General features: G+C 45.3%; 1 protein-coding gene across 3 annotated transcripts; it reads right to left on the reverse strand.

Annotated features, from left to right (window-relative positions):
- Window positions 1-1,960: 1,960 nt before the first annotated feature.
- On the reverse strand, window positions 1,961-14,742 carry LOC308461234 (cleavage stimulation factor subunit 2-like). Of its 3 annotated transcripts, none has more exons than XM_080977963.1 (15): window positions 14,583-14,742; window positions 13,472-13,550; window positions 12,593-12,762; window positions 12,341-12,477; window positions 11,545-11,664; window positions 11,217-11,420; window positions 10,752-10,863; window positions 9,571-9,615; window positions 8,012-8,071; window positions 7,435-7,576; window positions 6,652-6,821; window positions 5,801-6,225; window positions 4,629-4,754; window positions 3,974-4,110; window positions 1,961-2,475 (listed from the first exon to the last, which is right to left on the reverse strand). In XM_080977963.1, the coding sequence occupies exons 1-14, from the start codon at window positions 14,638-14,640 to the stop codon at window positions 3,988-3,990; spliced, it is 1,971 nt and encodes a 656-aa protein (XP_080834089.1). In that variant the 5' UTR covers window positions 14,641-14,742; the 3' UTR covers window positions 1,961-2,475; window positions 3,974-3,987. The 3 variants fall into 3 exon arrangements, with proteins under 3 accessions (XP_080834089.1, XP_080834088.1, XP_080834090.1); XM_080977962.1 differs by having other exon boundaries at window positions 10,752-10,866; XM_080977964.1 differs by lacking the exon at window positions 8,012-8,071 and having other exon boundaries at window positions 10,752-10,866.
- Between the last annotated feature and the right edge of the window lie 3,947 nt (window positions 14,743-18,689).

Genomic DNA, 18,689 nt, shown 5'->3' on the forward strand with positions numbered 1-18,689 from the left:
CCTATACAGCCATGTCCCTTGGCAAGCAGCCATGTATGGGTGCCTCCTGCGCAGCCCAAGAACCTGATAGTGTGTATTTTTTCTGAGAGAGCAAAGTTCCTGGCTGTGTTTGCTTGAGTGCTAGAGGTGGGCATACTGCCAGTACTTTCCCGAAATTACTGTTTAGAGAGCCCTTGATGGCCATTGGCAGCCCAAGGGAATTGTCCTTTATTCCTGCCCAGAGGTGTGAACAGAGACAGGGATTTATAAGGTTGCCAAGGGAATTGGAAGTTATGTACCACAAATAATTTTTGGGTCTTTGTCGTGAGGCTTGGGATAGCTGAGGAAGGAGCAGAATGATCTTGGCTGGCTGCCTGAAGGCCGGTGGGGAGAGATGCTTTGGACTCCAGTGTTGCCATGCCTCAAGCTAACATATGTAGAGTGGGTGGCACCCATGTTGGGCAGGCTTTGCTCTATGTGCATTCATTAAAAGAATGGGAAACCTCCGCACAAGTCTTAAAAAGGGGCCATTGATTCTGGGTACAGGGAAGCCTGCTTTTGTAAACATCCTCAAGCATCAGCTACATGTTTTGGTCTCTGTTTCCCCCTCCCCTCCATGTTTATGGGCTTCTCATCCATCTCTCACCTGAGCTCCTGGGCCTCAGTAAATAGGACCCATTCGAATTCACAAAAGTAGTGTATGGAAGAAGTGGGCATTCACCAGCCCCGATAACGTCCTCTTAATAGCATGCCATATTAAGAGAGAATGAGTGCACAATATAGCATTCTCAGGAGTCATGGAACAAACTTCTCTCAGCAGGCTGTAAAAAGTTCCCTTTTCCAGAAGTGCTGTGTTTCTTGTTTGGATTAGCTTTTACTTTGGTGGTTAAACCACCATGAGAGAATATTAATCTAGTGCAGGGTGGATGATGCAATAGATTGATATAGAGGAGTGTGATTTCATGGGATTCTTTATCCAACTCTTTCCTGAAACAGGGTATGTCTCTTGGGAGATACTTGGGAGACACTGCTCCTCCAGTGTCTCTGATGACACCTTTGGTAGACCATCACTTGTTTCACAAGTTACGCAAAATGTTTGACAGCGGGAAAGCTGGGTTTTACCATTAAATATTTTTATAGAGGAGCAACTCCTTTATCAGATGCCATCCAGAGAAACGTTCTGCCTATTCCACCTAATTGGTTCTTTATACACCAGGTTCTTTATTTAATAAATCATCCTGAGATCAAGTCACGCAACTGAAACTCTCATTTTAATTTTTAACAATGAGAGCTTTCCAAACTGTGTGTCACGCGAATGTTTCCCACGCTTCTCCTGGGGCTGGAAAGGGGTTAGTTTAATTCCCAGTTTCCTAGTAAAACTAAATTACTGTGTTTCGAAATGATGCAAAACTGAATTACCATTTTGCGAAGTGATACATGCGAAGTGTGTCACCAACATGAGAAGTTTGGTAAGCTCTGCTCTAAACCATTCTGTCTTACACCACTGGTGACTTGAGGAAATGCTGGGAGGCTGATTTAAACATTATTGATGGGGGGGGGGGAGGTATGTTATGTGGGTATCTCCAATTGTGAAACCCATCTTTTTATTCGTAAAAGAAATTATGCTGAAACTTATTCATAAGTGGCATACTGTGCAGAATTTTGGGAAGAGGAAGTGATAAAAGGGATGGAAGGGATGTGCAAACCCAGGCCAATACTGCCCATATATGGTGGGAATGTCCTTATGCTTTTTAAAATTCTTTTTTGACATTGTTAATATTGCAAAATATGACATATCACTTGATCCAAAACAAGCTGCTCAGGCTCAATTCAACTGTTATAAACACCTTCCAAGATTCTTGTTGTGCACTTTGTGACTGCAGCCAGACTGGTCATTTCTGAGAACTGGAAATCCTTTACTAGAAAGCTATTCACAGAATGGATCTCGCAGGCTACAAGGAAAACAAGACTACAGACAATGTGAAGAATTATCTGAATTTTTTATTTCTTACATAATGACCAAAAAAAACATGTTATCATCTGCCTTCAATACATATGCATCAACAGAGCATCTATTCTGGAATGAAAATATTTTGGCAACTCCTTGTCTTTTTGTAATCTATGTTGTTTCTCTCTCCCCCCCTCCCCAAGCATATTTCATTTTTTTCTTGTTTTTGTATTTTCCCATGTTTATGAAAATCAATAAATACACTATAAAAAAGAGAAAGAATGGCTTTGTGAAGACCAAAGCTGATCTTTGCCCTGCAAGAAACAGGGAGAAGAGACTGATGAAGTGAGTGCAATGCAGTTGTACAATAAAGCCATGGGGGTTTCACTCAAATCCAGGACAAGTTTTTAATCTGGAAGTAAACAGAACAAGGGGGAGAACTGAACAAGATAAATTGAAATAAAATTGTGCTCTAGGCTCAGGAAAAGAAAGGGCATCCAAGTAGTCTTCAGCGTCATTTTCAACATATCTTAGGCAACTTTCCAAACCTAAGAAAACAAAGAGGATTCTGTTAAGAAGAGGGACTGTGCTCCCATCACACCAATCTCCTGCAGAAAAGCACCTAAATGGGGATTTCGGGTGGATCCCTGAAAGCAGATGGGGAAACAGCTTTTCAACCTATCAGAACTGGTGGAACAAGGGGCAAGAGTTAAAACTACAGAGAACTTGGCAAAAGTTTGTGAAGGACATCAGTGCAATTAGGCACTATTGAGTGCTGAGAGGTGCCGGGGCCTAGAAGGTTGTGAAAAAGTCTGGGCATGCATTGGTTTGCAGCTGCCTGAAGTCAGGGGTGGTGCCTTGCTTCTGCTCAGGCTGCTGGCTAGACTCTCCACCAGATCTTTTACAGCCAGCATGCCTCTATTCCGTGCCTGCCATCATTTTCCTTGGGCTTTTCCAGCATGGTTTTCCCCATATGAAAGCTCCTGCAGAAGTGCAACAGAAACACGCTGCTGCAGCAGAGTCATATTAAATAACTGTGCCTCTTTGCTGTTCATTCATAAAAATGTAGGATTGTGGGCCCAACCTCCCCCACCCACCCACCCAAAGGCACAATGCTCCAAGACCTTCTCCTGTGCAAGAACCATGGAAATGGTCAGGAGAAGATGAGAGCAGGGGTGCTTGCACACCTCCCTTTATTTTGGTGGGCTTTGACAGGAGAGCGCAGCACTGGAAACAGAAGGCAATGGGGGTTTCTCACTTTGTTTACTCTGAGAGAACCAGAGCTGCCTGGGCAGTACAATTTCTATTTTTTTTCTTTTGACAAAGTAATGATCATGAATAAAATGTGCACCCCACCACCGAGACCATACCATTGTTACTATCCAACCTCCCAAAATTTCAACACCTCTTGCGATGGTTTGACCCCTTTCCGTTTTAACACTACAAATTCTACAAACACCTTCCATATCTCCTCAAAATAATTTTTCCTGTGTATTCCCCATCTTATCTTAATGGCACATGTTAATTTATCATTAATAGCTATATTCCACACCTCTTTATACCATTCTCCCATTTTATATTCTGCTTGCCCCTTCCACTTTTTAGCTATAATTCATGAAGCTATCAATAAATTTGTGAGCAAGTCCTTCATGGCCTGCGAACCTTCCACCCCATCGTAAATTGATAATAATGCTAACTCTGGACTTTCAGTCAGCTTTAACCCAGGCATCCCCAACCTGCGACCCTCCAGATGTTTTGACCTACAACTCCCATGATCCCTAGCTAACAGGACCAGTGGTAAGGAATGATGGGAATTGTAGTCCAAAACATCTGGAGGGCCGAAGGTTAGGGATGCCTGGCTTTAACCCAATGATTTCTGTTATCTCCTTAAACACCCTTTGCCAGAAAAATTGTACATATTTACAGCCCCACCACATGTGATCGCAATTCCGGGTTTCCTGGCATCCCCTCCAACATAACACCAAATATTCATTGTTTTTGATTTAATCTGACTGCTGAACAACCATTTCTCAGCTCCCCTCTTACCCAGAGAGTGCAGATCAAGGGGCACTGGTGGACTTCTGTATCTGCTCTTTCAGGATCAAGATGCTCTGCCTTTGCTCTGGAGGCAACATAGCTATCTGGTCTGCCGTCAGCTGGAGGACCTGCATGATGAGTGCGGCCTATGAAGAGATGAGAAAAACTGAAAAGGGTGTATTCAGACCAATTGTTTTTTTTTTCCTAGAAAGGATTTGGCAATTGAATTACACTAAAAAATAAAAAAATACTAATAACCACACACGGGCAGCATATTACATGCCAAAAGCTAGTTTGAAAAGATCTGCAAAGCACATTGTATTGTAAGTTGAGGGATGCACTCTACAACAATTTTTCATTCCAGAGCCTTGAAGCCACCACTGAAAACACCTTGCTCCTACTGCCACCAATTTTGCCTCCAGCAGTGGCCAGCAGCACTTTCCTGGCCTCTTGCCACTGGTGCTACTGGGGAGTCCTAGGAGGAAGGGGTGATAAGGTGGAGGCACACTGGTGGGAGTGCAGGATTGGCTCCACCAGTGCATCTGAACTACGCTGACCTCCCCTGTGATGGGAGGTCATGTAAGCGCTGCCACCCTTTCCTGCTGACCACTACTGCTTGCCTCTTTAATGGAGAACTCAAAGAAGGCAACAATGTTTGGCTTACCTTTTCATGATCCTGGGGTGTTACCTGGTTTTGGCCAGGACTGAACCCTCCAGGCTGGCCAGCTGCTTGTACGCTTGGTCCTGGCATGCCTCCGGCCTGCATTGCTGCGGCAGGCATGTTAGGCACCTGTGAACACAAAGAATGATTTCTGAAAATGTATTGCCCCCTCCTTGGTCACATGGATGCAAATGGATAACATTCACAGGGTCTCTGAAAGCAGCTCCAGGTCCTACTAGCTGCACTTCCTCTGAACACTGAGCTGGGGGGTGGGGGGAACCATGGGAAAAGTAAGACAGCAAGCCTTTGATTAGAAAAGCACATGGGGAGACATGGCCGGTAGCAATTCACTAACCACAGCCAATATAATTTCCGACCACAACTTCAAAAGAAATAGATCACCACTCCTGCTCCCTTCCCCAATGCATGGATTTTCCAGCCAACGACTTAGAAAGGATTAAGTATAACTGTTAGGAAAAGCTTGGTAGAGTATTAGGAGAGAATCCCTAATTTCCACAGTCAGCTCCCCAGCTAAGGACTCAGCTCTCTCTAATGATCTCTCATATTACTGGGTTCTGAGCTTTGCACTAGGAATTGTTCTCTGCTGCAAAGGCACAGGGCTGGCCAGAGTGTTTGCCTTTCCATCCAGCACACGGGTTGGGAACCTGTGACACAACTCCCCACCTTCAAATGTTGCTGGACTATGAATCTAGTAATCACCGATCAAACTTTGCTGGGGCTGATGAGAACTGGAGTCCAGCAATCTCAGGAGGGGCGCAAGTTCCCCATCCTTGCTCTAGAGCACGGTTTCCCAAACTTGGGTCTCCAGCTGTTTTTGGACTACATTTCCCATCAGCCTTGACTGCTGGTCCTGCTAGCTAGGGGTGATGGGAGTTGTAGTCCAAAAACAGCTGGCAACCCAAGTTTGGGAAACCCTGGTCTAGAGTTTTATCTAAGCGATCAGTCAACCCTGAAGCCACTTCCTGTCTTGGTCAGGAACCAACTAGGGGGAGCATTCAAGATGAAGATTCCTCCCTCCCTCCCTCCCTCTCCCACCTCCATTTGGAGATTGGATTGTTATGCCAATCGGCTGGCGTGACCAACTGAGGCTGTCCTTGCACTGGCAACAAGGACCTCTCAGTGAAAATGCAACAGACCACGGTTGCCCCACATACCTGTCGAGGCCCCTGCGAGACAGTGGATGCCATGCTAAGAGGTCCAGGGCCTTGAATGCCTCCAGTCATTGGACCCCTTGGGTTGGGGCCAGGGCCCCTAGAGTCCATGCCTCTGGGTTCCATCCCCCTGGGTGGCTCCATCCCCCTGGGTGGTTCCATGCCTCTGGGGGGCTCCATCCCCCTGGGCTCCATGCCCCGAGGTGGTTCCATGCCTCTGGGCTCCATCCCACGAGGCTCCATGCCCCGAGATTCCATTCCTCTGGGCTCCATGCCCCGCATTTCCATCACTCTGGGCTCCATTCCTCTGGGCTCCATCCCTCGGGGTTCCATGCCCCTGGCATCCATCACTCTGGGCTCCATTCCCCTGGGCTCCATGCCCCTGCCATCCATTCCTCGGGGCTCCATTCCTCTCGGATCTCTTCCACCTGCATTGAAGACCATCAAACTTAACACATCTGATAGACGGAGAAGCAAACCTGGGAGTTACTTGCTCAAGTTAGGGGGGAATTAAATAACTGATTGTACCAGTTTGATTTTTAACATTTTCGTGGCTTGATTTTGTGCGTGTTTGTAACCTATAGGGTTTGTAGCCAGGGAAGTTTTGCTTTGGGGCGAAGATACAATTTGATCCTCTAGAACATGGTATACTTGTATAATTATTTCTATTTGTTATTGTGTGGTTTATTGTACAAGTTATTTTATTATCTGCATCTGTTACAAAGGGGAACAAAGCACTAACTGATATTCATTTCATATATCACTCCCCTGAGGGATCCTTTACTGTGCTTGGATTTATACTGCTGGCATTAAATAAGTGTCCCTTTTCATTTGACCCTGAAACCGTCTCTCACCTCGGGTGTCCATCATGGGACCTCGTGGCTCTCCCATCAAAGGCCTTGGTTCTCCCATTGGCCCACCTCTCATTTCGTGGGGGGGCGGCCCACGATTGTCATGACCAGCCATGTGGTGCATGGGGGGCCCCTGGTGAGGAGGCCCCTGGTGCGATGGCCCCAGGTAACCCCTGCAGAAGAGGATGGGGAGGGAGGGGGGTGGAGGAGGAGAAAAGACATCAAAACCCAGTTTCCATTCTTCTCACACAGCAAACAAGGTGAGACAATCTCTGCCTGGACTTCACCCCCTTCCAAGAGGCAAGTAGGAGGCTCAAATGTTACTGCATGACAAGAAGAAAAAATGCACTGCAACAAAACAACATTCTGCACAAAAAAAGAAGATGGCCGGCAGAAGAGTTCCAGCCAGTAATTATAATTTAACAGTTTTCATGTTATTCTATTTTATTAAAGCAACTAGAAAAAAAATATTATGATGGGAAGTTCTCACACAGGTGAAGGGAAGCAGTGGGGAGGAGGGGAAGGTTAGGTTGAATTTGGGAAATAAAATAATATATGGGACAGCAAAGGATATAATAGATTCTTATAGAATAGTAATATATTGTACCCAGAATAGAAGTTCAAAAGGGGAAGTAAATGTATTTTCAGTATTTTCATTATTGTAATAATTATTATTTCTTATCGGTAGAAGGCAATGTTAATTTAGGCTTCTTTATTTTGCTGTCTGTATAATTTTCGTAAGTCAATAAAAAAATAATAATAGAAGTTCCAGGCCCTTCTGCCTACCTGGGTTCCACTTCTCCAGTGACTGACAGCAGAGTTCCCCCACGTGGATCATTTGGGGCGTCTCCCAGAAGGCCTCGGGGTGGTGGACCACTAGCTGGCATTGGCCCACGCTGCATGGGGGCCCGTGGATCCGGCATAGGCACTGTTGGGAAGGCAGATGGCAGGGGGAATTAAAATCATGGGAGAGAAGCGTGATTCCACTTTGTGAGCGTCGGCTTCACTTGAGACGGAAGAGGGGGAAAGTCAGGCTTCACAGAGGGCAGGTATGCGCAGATGCAGTTGCAGAGAGATGGGTTAATTTCAAAAGCTCCAGGCTTTGAATTGGCTGCCATATACTCAACACTTGTGTTGCAACCCCAAGTCTTTGTTAACAACAGGAGGCCAGGTGATCAAACAAACCTGCAACAGGGAGCCTCCTTGCACAAAGACGGCATTTCTCCCTCTCCCCACAACAGCATGTCCCACACCACTCTCTGAGCCACGTGGCCTACACCCCCAAAGTAAGCAGAGGCCTTGTCTTGCATACTCCCCCCAGGGCATGCAATGAGCAAGGGGAGCCAACCACAACTACAGATACCTTGTACTCGCTCAATAGAGGAAGGCCTGGCAGGTCCCACGGGAGAGAGCTGCAGGTTCCCTGGCCCGGCAGCAGGAAGAGAGGGAGAAAGAGCAGACACATCAACAGGAGGTGCACTTGCTGCATCTGCGTGTGCATAGACGCACACCTGCCTAGAGTGCCCCTTCCTCTTCTTCTGGCACAGCTCTGGAGACACTTCCCTTTAAATGAAAGGAGGGACCACTCCCTCAGAATATGATTCCATAGTGTGGCTGTGCCTACACTTTGGAATTCCCTGCCTATTGATGTCAAGCCAATAGGCCTTCACTGTCTTCTTTCCCGCCCCTGCTAAAACGTTCTTGTTTAGACAAGCCTATCCAGATGACTAAGAAAGTTGAGGCAATTTTAATCTGTTTTAGTATTTAAACTTTTGCAAGTTTTAAAGTATTGTTGTAGATGTTTTCCTGATTACAGCAGCCAACGTAATGCTTTGTGTTTCTGTTTCTTGAAAGTCTTCATGCATGGTAGCTTTTTATTCCAATTCAAAAGTAGACTTTTGTGCATTTCCCCCCTGGTCATTTTATGTTGATCTTTGGACTCGGAATAACTATACGTAAAAGTTTGATATAGTTCTCAGTGCTACTGACATTAGGGGCCACATAGCTGCAAACAGTAAGAAGACTCTTGGTTGTAGCCAAGCCATCTTAGGAGCAGCACATAAAAGAAATTGTCCCATTCTCTCCCCTGACTCGGAGCATCCATTGATCCTTCAGTGTTTATCTGGACCTCCTTTTTGGTGGTGATCTGCATCAGCCACCCAAGAGGAAGCATGCTGGGTTCATACATAACACCAAGTCATAGTTTAAAACAAACCATAGCTCCAGATAGTGGTTTGCTGACAGTAAAGAAACTATCACTCAGCTTCTGGACAAGGTTCACACACAACACACACAGTAAACTATGGCTTAGCATTGTGTGTGAATCAGGCCAAAAAAAAGGCTATATAACAAATACGAATGGGGACTCTTTGAGCATGAGAAACACAGGTACAAACCCCGTCCCCCCACTTAGCAACAAAGCTCACTAAAGATGCCATCCTTTGCATGGCTTATTGAGAATAAGCTCTACTGAACTCAGAGCTGGGCTATTGGTCTCTCCTTCTCAACCAGTTATTACTGAGAATAATACTACAACTTGCTCCTGGGACCTGACAGGAAAACGTAATAAATAAATGCAAAAAATAGACTTGTTTCTTTATGTCCATCAGCTCCATGAGCTTCTGGGAGCACCTGGAGGTTGGAGCCTCAGGGCTAAAATGGGATTTGCAGGCTGGCTCAAAAAGGCAATTCCAAAAGGATGTTTTGTTACTTGCTGCAGATCCAGAGGTACATTTCAGTGCAACCAGGTGGAATAACAAACATGCAGCAACATCTACACACACACACAAACCCCTTGGCCTCCACCACCAGAACAAAGCAAGCCCATTAACTTTGTATGAAAGAAAAAGGAGGGAGTGGGAAGCATTTCAAGAAGTGACGCCCTCTGCTGGCTAAGTGACAGAAGGCAGCCATATGCTTTACCTTGACCACGTTCCAAGAGCATCGGGCCACCTCCTGGCATGCCACCTGGGGAGAAAAAGAGCCGTGTTAAGCAAAGGAGGCACTGGGTTGATTATGAGGGTGTGCTGGGAGACTCAGGGATTCAAAACCAGTCTTGTAAACAAGCCAACAAGTACCCTGCAATTTATTTATGTTTACTAGTCCACTATCAGACCAGAAGCCTGTGTTTCCATGCTGGATGTGGAAAGAAGGAAAGCCTCATCTTCCTAGAAGGCTACTGAAAAAAAGAGAAGGAAAAAAGCATTCTACAATACCTCTTCCTCCAGCATTTTCCATTGAGAAAGAGGCTTTCCTTCTCCCTTACCTAGCACAGAAGTGGGCTGCAGGAGGGAGGATGTGAGCAACCCATCCCTCCTCCTCTGGCTCTCTTGCACCCTTGCATGGAATTCTTGAATGCCTGCGTTGTCAGATGAGTTGTTAAATAAAAAGCTGATTTAAAACAGCAAAGTGAAAGCCCAGCAAGGCACGCAAAAGACAAAGATAAATAAAATAAAACCAAGAAAGAAGGGGTTTTTTAAATGTTAGAAAATGAAAATAAACAAATTGTATTGCTATCATCCACATCAGATCACTAAATATTATCAACACCAATTATCTCAATTTTCATCCTGGCTAAACCACTTAACCCTATGCATGTTTCTTAAGATGTTCGACATTCACTGGTGCTGACCCAGAGTTATGTGTGAACAGGATTATAGTCTTCCAATGCTGCCATCCTTGATTCCAATGTTGCCTCCAAACTACAAGAAAGAAGATTCCACCTAAACATTAGGAAGAACTTCCTGACAGTAAGAGCTGTTCGACAGTGGAATTTGCTGCCAAGGAGTGTGGTGGAGTCTCCTTCTTTGGAGGTCTTTAAGCAGAGGCTTGACAACCATATGTCAGGAGTGCTCTGATGGTGTTTCCTGCTTGGCAGGGGGTTGGACTCGATGGCCCTTGTGGTCTCTTCCAGCTCTATGATTCTATGATTCTATGATTCCACTTCTCGCCATGTGTGGCCAAATTCAGCCCTTTCCTGCCCTGAGGTTTCCTGTATCTCCTCATCTCTGGAACCCAGAGACCCTGAGTCAAAAATTATGACTGCCAAATCAATTACAGATGTTGGGAAAGACACCCACCCACGCCCACAGAGAAGAACTCACCTCCAGGAGCCAAGGGGCCGGGGCCAGAGCTTGGCATTTGCCCTGGGGCTGGCACTCCTCCCTGCATGGGTGGCTGCATCATAGGGGGGGCTCCATTGACATGCATACCCCCCTGCTTGGAAAGAGGGAATGAAAACAGATTGTGAGGCCTTATTCTCACTGAGGTGGGCAATTGATTTCTGGTCCTAAGTTTGCCCCTACTTTATTAACCCATTTAAATGCTAATACAACCAATATAGCTACTAATAAAGGACTAATAAAAACTCTATGAAATTTATCAAATTATTTATAACAGATATATTCATGTTCAATAAAGGTTTAGCTAAAACCATCATAAAAACAACAAATAGGAAAGGACATCAACAGACTGTGATATAGACAACTAGCGTATCATTTACAACTGGGAAATAAGACTCAGCCCACAGAGCAAGGGATAAGATTCTACTCAAAGCAACAAACTCTTACTATTGGTTGTGGCTGGGAGGAGGGGACGTTTGGCTGGTTCATCTGTGCATTTGGACCAGGACCAGGACCAGGACCAGGCCCTGGTCCGGGCCCAGGTCCAGGCCCGGGACCTTGCCCAGGCCCAGGCCCAGGCCCTTGTCCTGGACCCGCTTGCAGGCCGCTTGGAATCAGAGCTGGGACGGTCGTCTGCCGATGCAAGATTTTCTAGGAAGGGAAATGGCAGAGTAAAGCCATTTTATGTTACAGAAACACATGGCCCCACCTCGGGGGCAACATCCCACCCCCCCACCCCCCTGCTTCCCCAAGGCAGGAGATGTCGCAAGCATACCAGAGCGATCTCCGGGTCCACGATCCGCATCACCACCTGGGCCTGCAGCAGGGCATAGGCGAGCTGAGGGTTCTGCAGCAGCATGCTCCGAGCCTCCTGAGGACTGTTCTGGACACAGAGCTGAAGAGAGAAAGAGAGAGGATGGGAAAGCACACAGGGCAGCTGGATTGAAACCCCCCAGCTTCTAAAGCAGGCGTGGAGAACCTTTGGCCCTCCCAATGTGGCTAAACTGCAACTCCCATCAGCCCTAGCAAGCACAGCCAATGGGCAGGGATGATGGAGAGCTGTAGTTCAGCAATACTGGGGGGGGGGGGGGTAGAGCATTTCTCCCCGTCCAGGCTAATAATAATAATAATAATAATAAACTGCTCTTCATCAAAAGATCTCAGGGCAGTTCACAATTAGAAACACACAAATAAACTCCAGAGACAAGATATGGAAAACTATTTCAGATCTCTGGTAGCCACAGGGAAGCCTTCTCCTCTGCAACCAGTATGAAAATGCACACTATGGCTGAGCCTCTCAGCAGCGCAGTTAAAACCAACCAAGCATTTTTTTTATCAAGCAGAAGTTTGGAGGCCATATTGAGTGCTGCACCATGCCTATGTAAGACTGTTTTGGCTTCTGTGCTAGTCGTGGTGAAATAAGCTTTATTCTCTTTGCAGCTAGAGTGAGAAATGGGTGTGGACTGGAGAGGAAAGACTAGCCTACATGGACTTCCTAGCCACTTACGTCTGCTACCAGGTGAGCTGTTCAGCACTTGGCTTGACTGCTCTCTGCCATACTGTCCACTGACCTTCATCTGCTTCATCAGTTCAAACATCTGCTCTGGTGGGAGGCTGGCAACAGCCCTGCTGATGGACTCGGGAGCATCTTCAGGGTTCACAGGGTCTCCGTAGGGTGACTCAATGATGGGGGCCCCAGTGCCCAGGCCTAGTAGAACAGATTGGGTTAGAACCAGAGATCTTCACCTTGTCATGCACACCTTGACTGGCAGCACATGGCAGCTGCTGCCTCCCCCCACCTTCCACAAGGCCTTCAGACTCACTCTTCAGCTCCTCTTTGTTCTTCTCGCTGGCTGCATTGTCCACACGCAGGGCTCTCCCACTGAACTCACGTCCATTCAGATTCCGCATGGCACTGAGTGCCGTCTCCTGGTCTTGATATTCACAAAAGCCATAACCTTTTGGTTTGCCCGTCTCTCGGTCATACACCAATCTAGCCAACAAGCACAGAAAACAAACTGTAATGAGCAGAAAGGCAAGAGAGGGAGGGGAAAGGGTTTCGTGAAAACTGGGGATCAGAGGCTAACTGGCTATATACTGTGCTATTATATAGGAAGCTACCTTAAGTCAGGTTAGTTTATTTGTCTATCCAGTTCAGTATTATTTACTGGCAGCATCTCTCCAGGGTCTCAAAGAGACAAAAGCTTTCCCCCGCATATGATATCTCAAGGATAAGGAACCTGTTGCCCTCTGGATGTTCTTGGACTGCAACGTTCATCATCTCTGACCACTGGGATTATGGCAAATGGGAGATACGAGTCCAATGACTTCTGGAGCACCACAGATTCCTCATCCCTGTGCTACCTTAACATTTTATTGGAGGTTTGTAATATTTATATTCCACCTTTCTTTCAAGGAGTTCAAGTTGGTATACATAGATACCCCACCCATTTTATCTTCACAACAACTATGTGAGGCAGGTTGGACTGAGAAGTGCAAGAGACTGAAGGTGGGACCTTCTGCATACAAACTGCTTAATACTTCTCAGTTAAATTTCTCAGCCAAGATTCCCCACCCCTGACTTAAGATCCCCTAGTATCTACCACCACCACCACCACCCATGCCACATCCTCATCCAGCTTTCTCAGCCCTTCAGACTCAGCTTCTCTGATTCAGGAAATCCTAACAGGCATATGTCTCACCGGAAACTGACGACAGGCCCAACCTCTGAGAAAATGTCCTTTAACTGCTCTTCCGTGGCTTCATATGGGATGTTCCCCACTATTGGAGAGATGGGAGCAGATTGTGAGCACCAGCAGCATTACTGGAATAAGTGGGACATCTTTTCAAACATAGGTCAAGGCATACATCTTCCATCAGGAATTTGGAAATGGAAAATGGTTTTAGTGTTGGTTATTTGTTTCCCAGTCTCAGTTACTGAAGGCACTGATTAAGCAGAGTTTTGAAGTATTTTATTTAGAACCAATCCTCCAGCAAAGAGTAAGAAACCCAAATTAGGCCCTGAGCACTAGATCATCTCGTGTTACTGCCCAGCTTTTACAAAGTTTACTCTCAATTTTAGGCAAGAGGCATAAAAATATGTATGCATTTGAAGGCAATGACCTAGCAAGCAAACGGTAGGCCATCCCAACACATACTTTACAATATTTGCTAAGCACATGGAGAACAGCATACGTGAGGGAATGATAATCAACAACAAGGAACTTAGTTCTACTGTTTCTTTCAATAGCAGTGCACAAGGGAAACTTAAGAGAGTCTTTGGAAGCATCCTTGGAAGAAAGATTGCCCATGACTACTGATCTCCCACTGCAATGCACAGCTTGAAATGGCAGGTTGGGTAGTCTTTTCAGGCAGCACAACTTTGGCAAAACTATGTGCTATGAGGCAAACACAGTTTCCCTTATAATGCCTAGGATTTGTATTGGGAGCTAATGCCCAAAATGTTTGAAAGGCACCAACTCTGGCAAAGCTGGACTAGAGTTGAGAGAACAGCGCTCTGCACGGAGTCTCTCCATGGAGTCGGAGGTAAAGGGGAGGTGGGAAAGAGCCAGAGCAGCCACTGCTCTTCCCACCCCAAACTTCCTCCCTACACCTCCTAATCTCCCTTCCCTCCCTCTCCCATCCCTACCTTCCTTCCTTCCTCCACTTCTACCTTTCCTTCCCCTTCCCCCGCCCCCTTTCCGCCTTCTCTCTCTCTCTCTCCTACCCTTTCCTCCCCCCACCTACTTTCCCCCGCCTTTCCCAAAGTGGGGGTTGAGCGGGGTGCTCTTCCCGCGCCCGCTCCGCCCTCACCGAAAACGGAGCGCAGGGACCGGTCCACGGCGGGATCCCGCACGGAGAGCCCCGCCATCTTCCTCCCGCTCCAACTTGCTAACGCCTCCTCCTTTCTTCTTGTGGGGTCCCTTTCTTCCCCCTCCGGCCAGCAACACAACCCGCAAACGTTCGTTCCGCCTCTCAAGCCCAGCGCCTGACATTGATGTTTTAATATAACGTTTTCCCGTTCTCTTCCCTCCCACGCGCGACCCGGCGCTTTGATGCGGGGGGGGGGCGGGGAGGCAGGCCAATTTCCATAGCTGCTGTTTCTATGGCCGGGGCTTGGAGAGGTGCTGCTTTTTTCTATTTCTACTTTGGGGAATAGCTTCTGAAATAGGTTTCGTGTGTTTTGCCTTTCAGGCGCTCCCCGGAATGACATAAAAAGTGGGGTTATTAACGTCGCAGTCTGGACCAGGCAGTCTTTCATTGCGTGTGTGCAACATTAAATGAGGCTCGAGTAGTTTGCCCCCAACAAACATGGCGGCTTTAGGGCCTCGCTAAAGGGCGGTGGCCATAGCAACCAGACAACGAGTCCGAAAAGATGGAAGGGCTCCTGTCTCCTTTTGCAACTGCTCGAGAGTGTGCCATGGCCGCACGAGAGAGAGCGGCGCGCATGTGTGACTTGTGGCAGGGGAAGAATTTGGGTGTTGCGCTGTTTTATTAAGGAAGGTTTTAATGTGTCCCGCGTGGAAGTGGACTCAAAAGACACGAGTGAAATTCCTCTGCAGCTGCTATAGATGCAGCAGCCTTTTCTTCACCGAGGGGTCGTCTGGGGCATGAATGGAGCCCTGCGCCATCAGCCGCTGGTAGAGTCGGAAGGGACTCCGAGAGTCATCTAGTCCAGCCCTCAGCAACAGTGCAGGGCATCTTTTTGCTCAACGTGGGGCTCAAACCCACGACCCTGCGATTAAGAGTCTCGTTCTATACCGACTGAGCTATGCCAGAAACCATACATTTCAAGCCCCTGATGGTTTTCCATAAGGAGCCCTGGGGACTGTAGTTCGCTGAGGGTGCTGAAAACTGTGGCTCTTTGAAGGGAATGCGGCAGCACCCCCAGGGTGATGTGTATTGGGTGCGTGATGTGGATCCCCCCCTCCCTTAACACTCAGTCCGGGCATTGGCTGATGGCTTCCTTCTCCGTATGGCAAGTACCAGAATCGGGACAAAACCATATTTAGTTGGCTCTGCCTGTCTTTGGCTCCACCTGGGGCTGGACTCCCTGTCTTCCTCTCTAGCAGCCTCCATGGCAACCAAGAATGGAGGCACCCAGGAAGAGCTCAGTAGGGCTGAGGGACCTTGAGTAGACTGTCCATATAAGAAGAAAGAGAGAGCATTGGCAGGTGTAGCTTCTCATTAGAGAGGATCACTGTCCTTTCTTCACCTGGTTATGCTTCTAGCACAATGTCTATTAGGAAATGTGCAGTCTGCTCCTCTGCATGTCTCCTTAGAAATATGTCCACTAAGACTTACTCCTGAGTCAAGAATACATAGGATCACAATTATTGAGGAGTTGGGGTGAGCCCTTAATGCAAAGGCATGTTTTTGAACAACTTGAGCTCCTTAAGAAATAAATAAAAATGTAAAGGTATTGTTCGTAAACACTGAATGGGTGAGTGGGGATTTGAAAACTGATCTCCCAGGTCCTAATCTAACACACTCACCACTCCACCACACTAGTTCTCAAGACCAGATTACCTGAAAATGGTCTCCTCCTCCTGCATATTCCTATCCTTCTAAATGCTTGTGCCCTGTACATCATGACCAGTCAACTGTAGCTCTCTTGCACTCTCTCTTACACAAAGCACAGAACAGTGTGGAAACCACATCTTCAAACATGACAGCAAATTCCTGCCATCAAGCACAAGCCTGTTCCAAACACACTTAAAATAAGAGTACAGTCTGAAAGATCAATGGGTCATGGTGGCAGGGAGTGAACACGACCTTTGCCCCTCTCTCCAGTAAGGGAAAGCCTGTTCCTCTGCTTTTCTCTTTGGGGCAAATCCTAACCAAGGGGGAGATCCTAACTAGGGTGGCTAGTGAGGTGATGAACAGGGAATAGTTCAGGACACCTTGGTCTCAGTACTTTTAATGGCACTCCAAACCAGCAGTATCACTGCCTCCAGGTCAGAAGGCAAAGATCTGCTGGCTTCAGGCCTTAAACGTTTGTTTCTTTCTTTCTGTCTCTCAACATTTTTTTAAGGTTTATGGAGAAAATTACAAAACATACTATCTTTTCCCTTTTTTAACCAAAACAAGTCTTTTAAATATGTAGATACAATAAAACATAAAAGGAAGGAGAGAAATAGAGTAAGAAAAGGAAAAAAATAATCAACAGTACAGAAAAGAGCATAAAAGCGAAAGATAGAAAAATATGATTCAGAAAATAAGATATATTTGGCAGGATATATTTGGCAGCGTAAAAAGCCAAGAATACAATTTAAGTTACTAACAGATGCGAAAGAAAGAGGAGGCTTTGCCCTGCCAGACTTGAAATTATATTATGACGCGTCCTGTCTCTGTTGGTTAAAAGCATGGATAAAATTAAAAAATAAAAAACTTTTAGATTTAGAAGGATTTGATAACAGATTTGGATGGCACGCGTATCTATGGTTGGAGAAGAAGAAAAGCCACAAGGGTTTTGAGAATCATATTTTCCGGAGATCCTTAATAGAAATATGGGATAGGTATAAAAATATATTAGAACCTAAAGTTCCACACTGGTTGTCCCCATTAGAGGTTATGAGTGTAAAGAAAATCAATATGAGAGGGAACTGGATTACATATGGAGAATTAATAATTAAAGAAGGAAGAAAGTGGAAAATGAAGCCATACGAACAAGTAAAAGAATTTGTGTTTGATTGGTTGCATTATTTTCAGGTAAATGAAATGTTTAAAAAGGATTGTAAAGAGAGTGGATATGCAGAAAAAGAATCGAAATTTCAAACAGAGATAATTAACAGTGATTATAAGATATTGTCAAAAATGTATAAAACATTGTTAGAATGGCAAACGATGGATGAAGAAGTAAAGTCGGTGATGATACATTGGGCCAAAGATTTTGGATACAATATACAATTGAATGAGTGGGGAAAAGTATGGAATGTAAATATAAAATTTACAGCATGTACTGCGTTAAAAGAGAACATTATGAAAATGGTATATAGATGGTATATCACACCGGTTAAACTAGCAAAAATGTATAAGACATGTAATAAGTGTTGGAAATGTAAAGAAAAAGAAGGAACCTTTTTTCATATGTGGTGGGAGTGTAAGAAAGTGAAATGTTTCTGGGAAATGATATATAATGAATTGAAGAAAATGTTGAAATATACATTTGTAAAAAAACCAGAAGCATTTCTGTTAGGAATAATAGGAAGTGAAATAAATAGAAGGGACAATAAACTCTTTCAATACGCAGTAACAGCAGCAAGAATATTAATGGCCCAAAAATGGAAACAGGAAGAAATACCGACACTTGAAGAATGGAGAATGAAACTTATGGACTATGCTGAATTGGACAAACTAACTGGGAAGATTAGATATCAACGGGAACACAAGTTCATCGAGGACTGGGAAAAAATTACTGAATATCTGAAAAGTACATGTGATGAACAAACAACGCTAGTGGGATTTAGAGAGGCTTTGTGAAAGGTAGAGGAATATTTGTTAAACAGAAAGAGGATTGAAAAAGTTATATTAAAATGCAATATTAAACTTAGAAAATGTGTAAAAATGGGAAAATATGGATGTTTGACAGAGAAGCTGATGGAAGTCCAAAAACTGAAATTTGTGAAAATTTGTTTGATGTTGGAATTGATATAATGAAAAATTTTAATAAAAATTATATATATATATAAAAATATGATTCAGAAAATAAAGAACTTCCAGTTCTTCATCTATCTACTATATAAAAGCAATACTCACTTCATCTAATCCAATATAACACCCCACAAAGCCACTTTCTATAAACAAAACTTATATTAAACCTCTCTTTCCATCCTAAGCTTCAGGGCTTAGGATAGAGTTGTTGCAAAGTTAAAATGGTTAAACCCTAAATCTGTCCCCTGGGTTAATTGGAAAGAAGGT

The sequence above is a fragment of the Podarcis pityusensis genome, assembly GCF_964106645.2.
Source record: "Podarcis pityusensis genome assembly, chromosome: 13".
Classification (NCBI taxonomy): Eukaryota; Metazoa; Chordata; class Lepidosauria; order Squamata; family Lacertidae; genus Podarcis; species Podarcis pityusensis.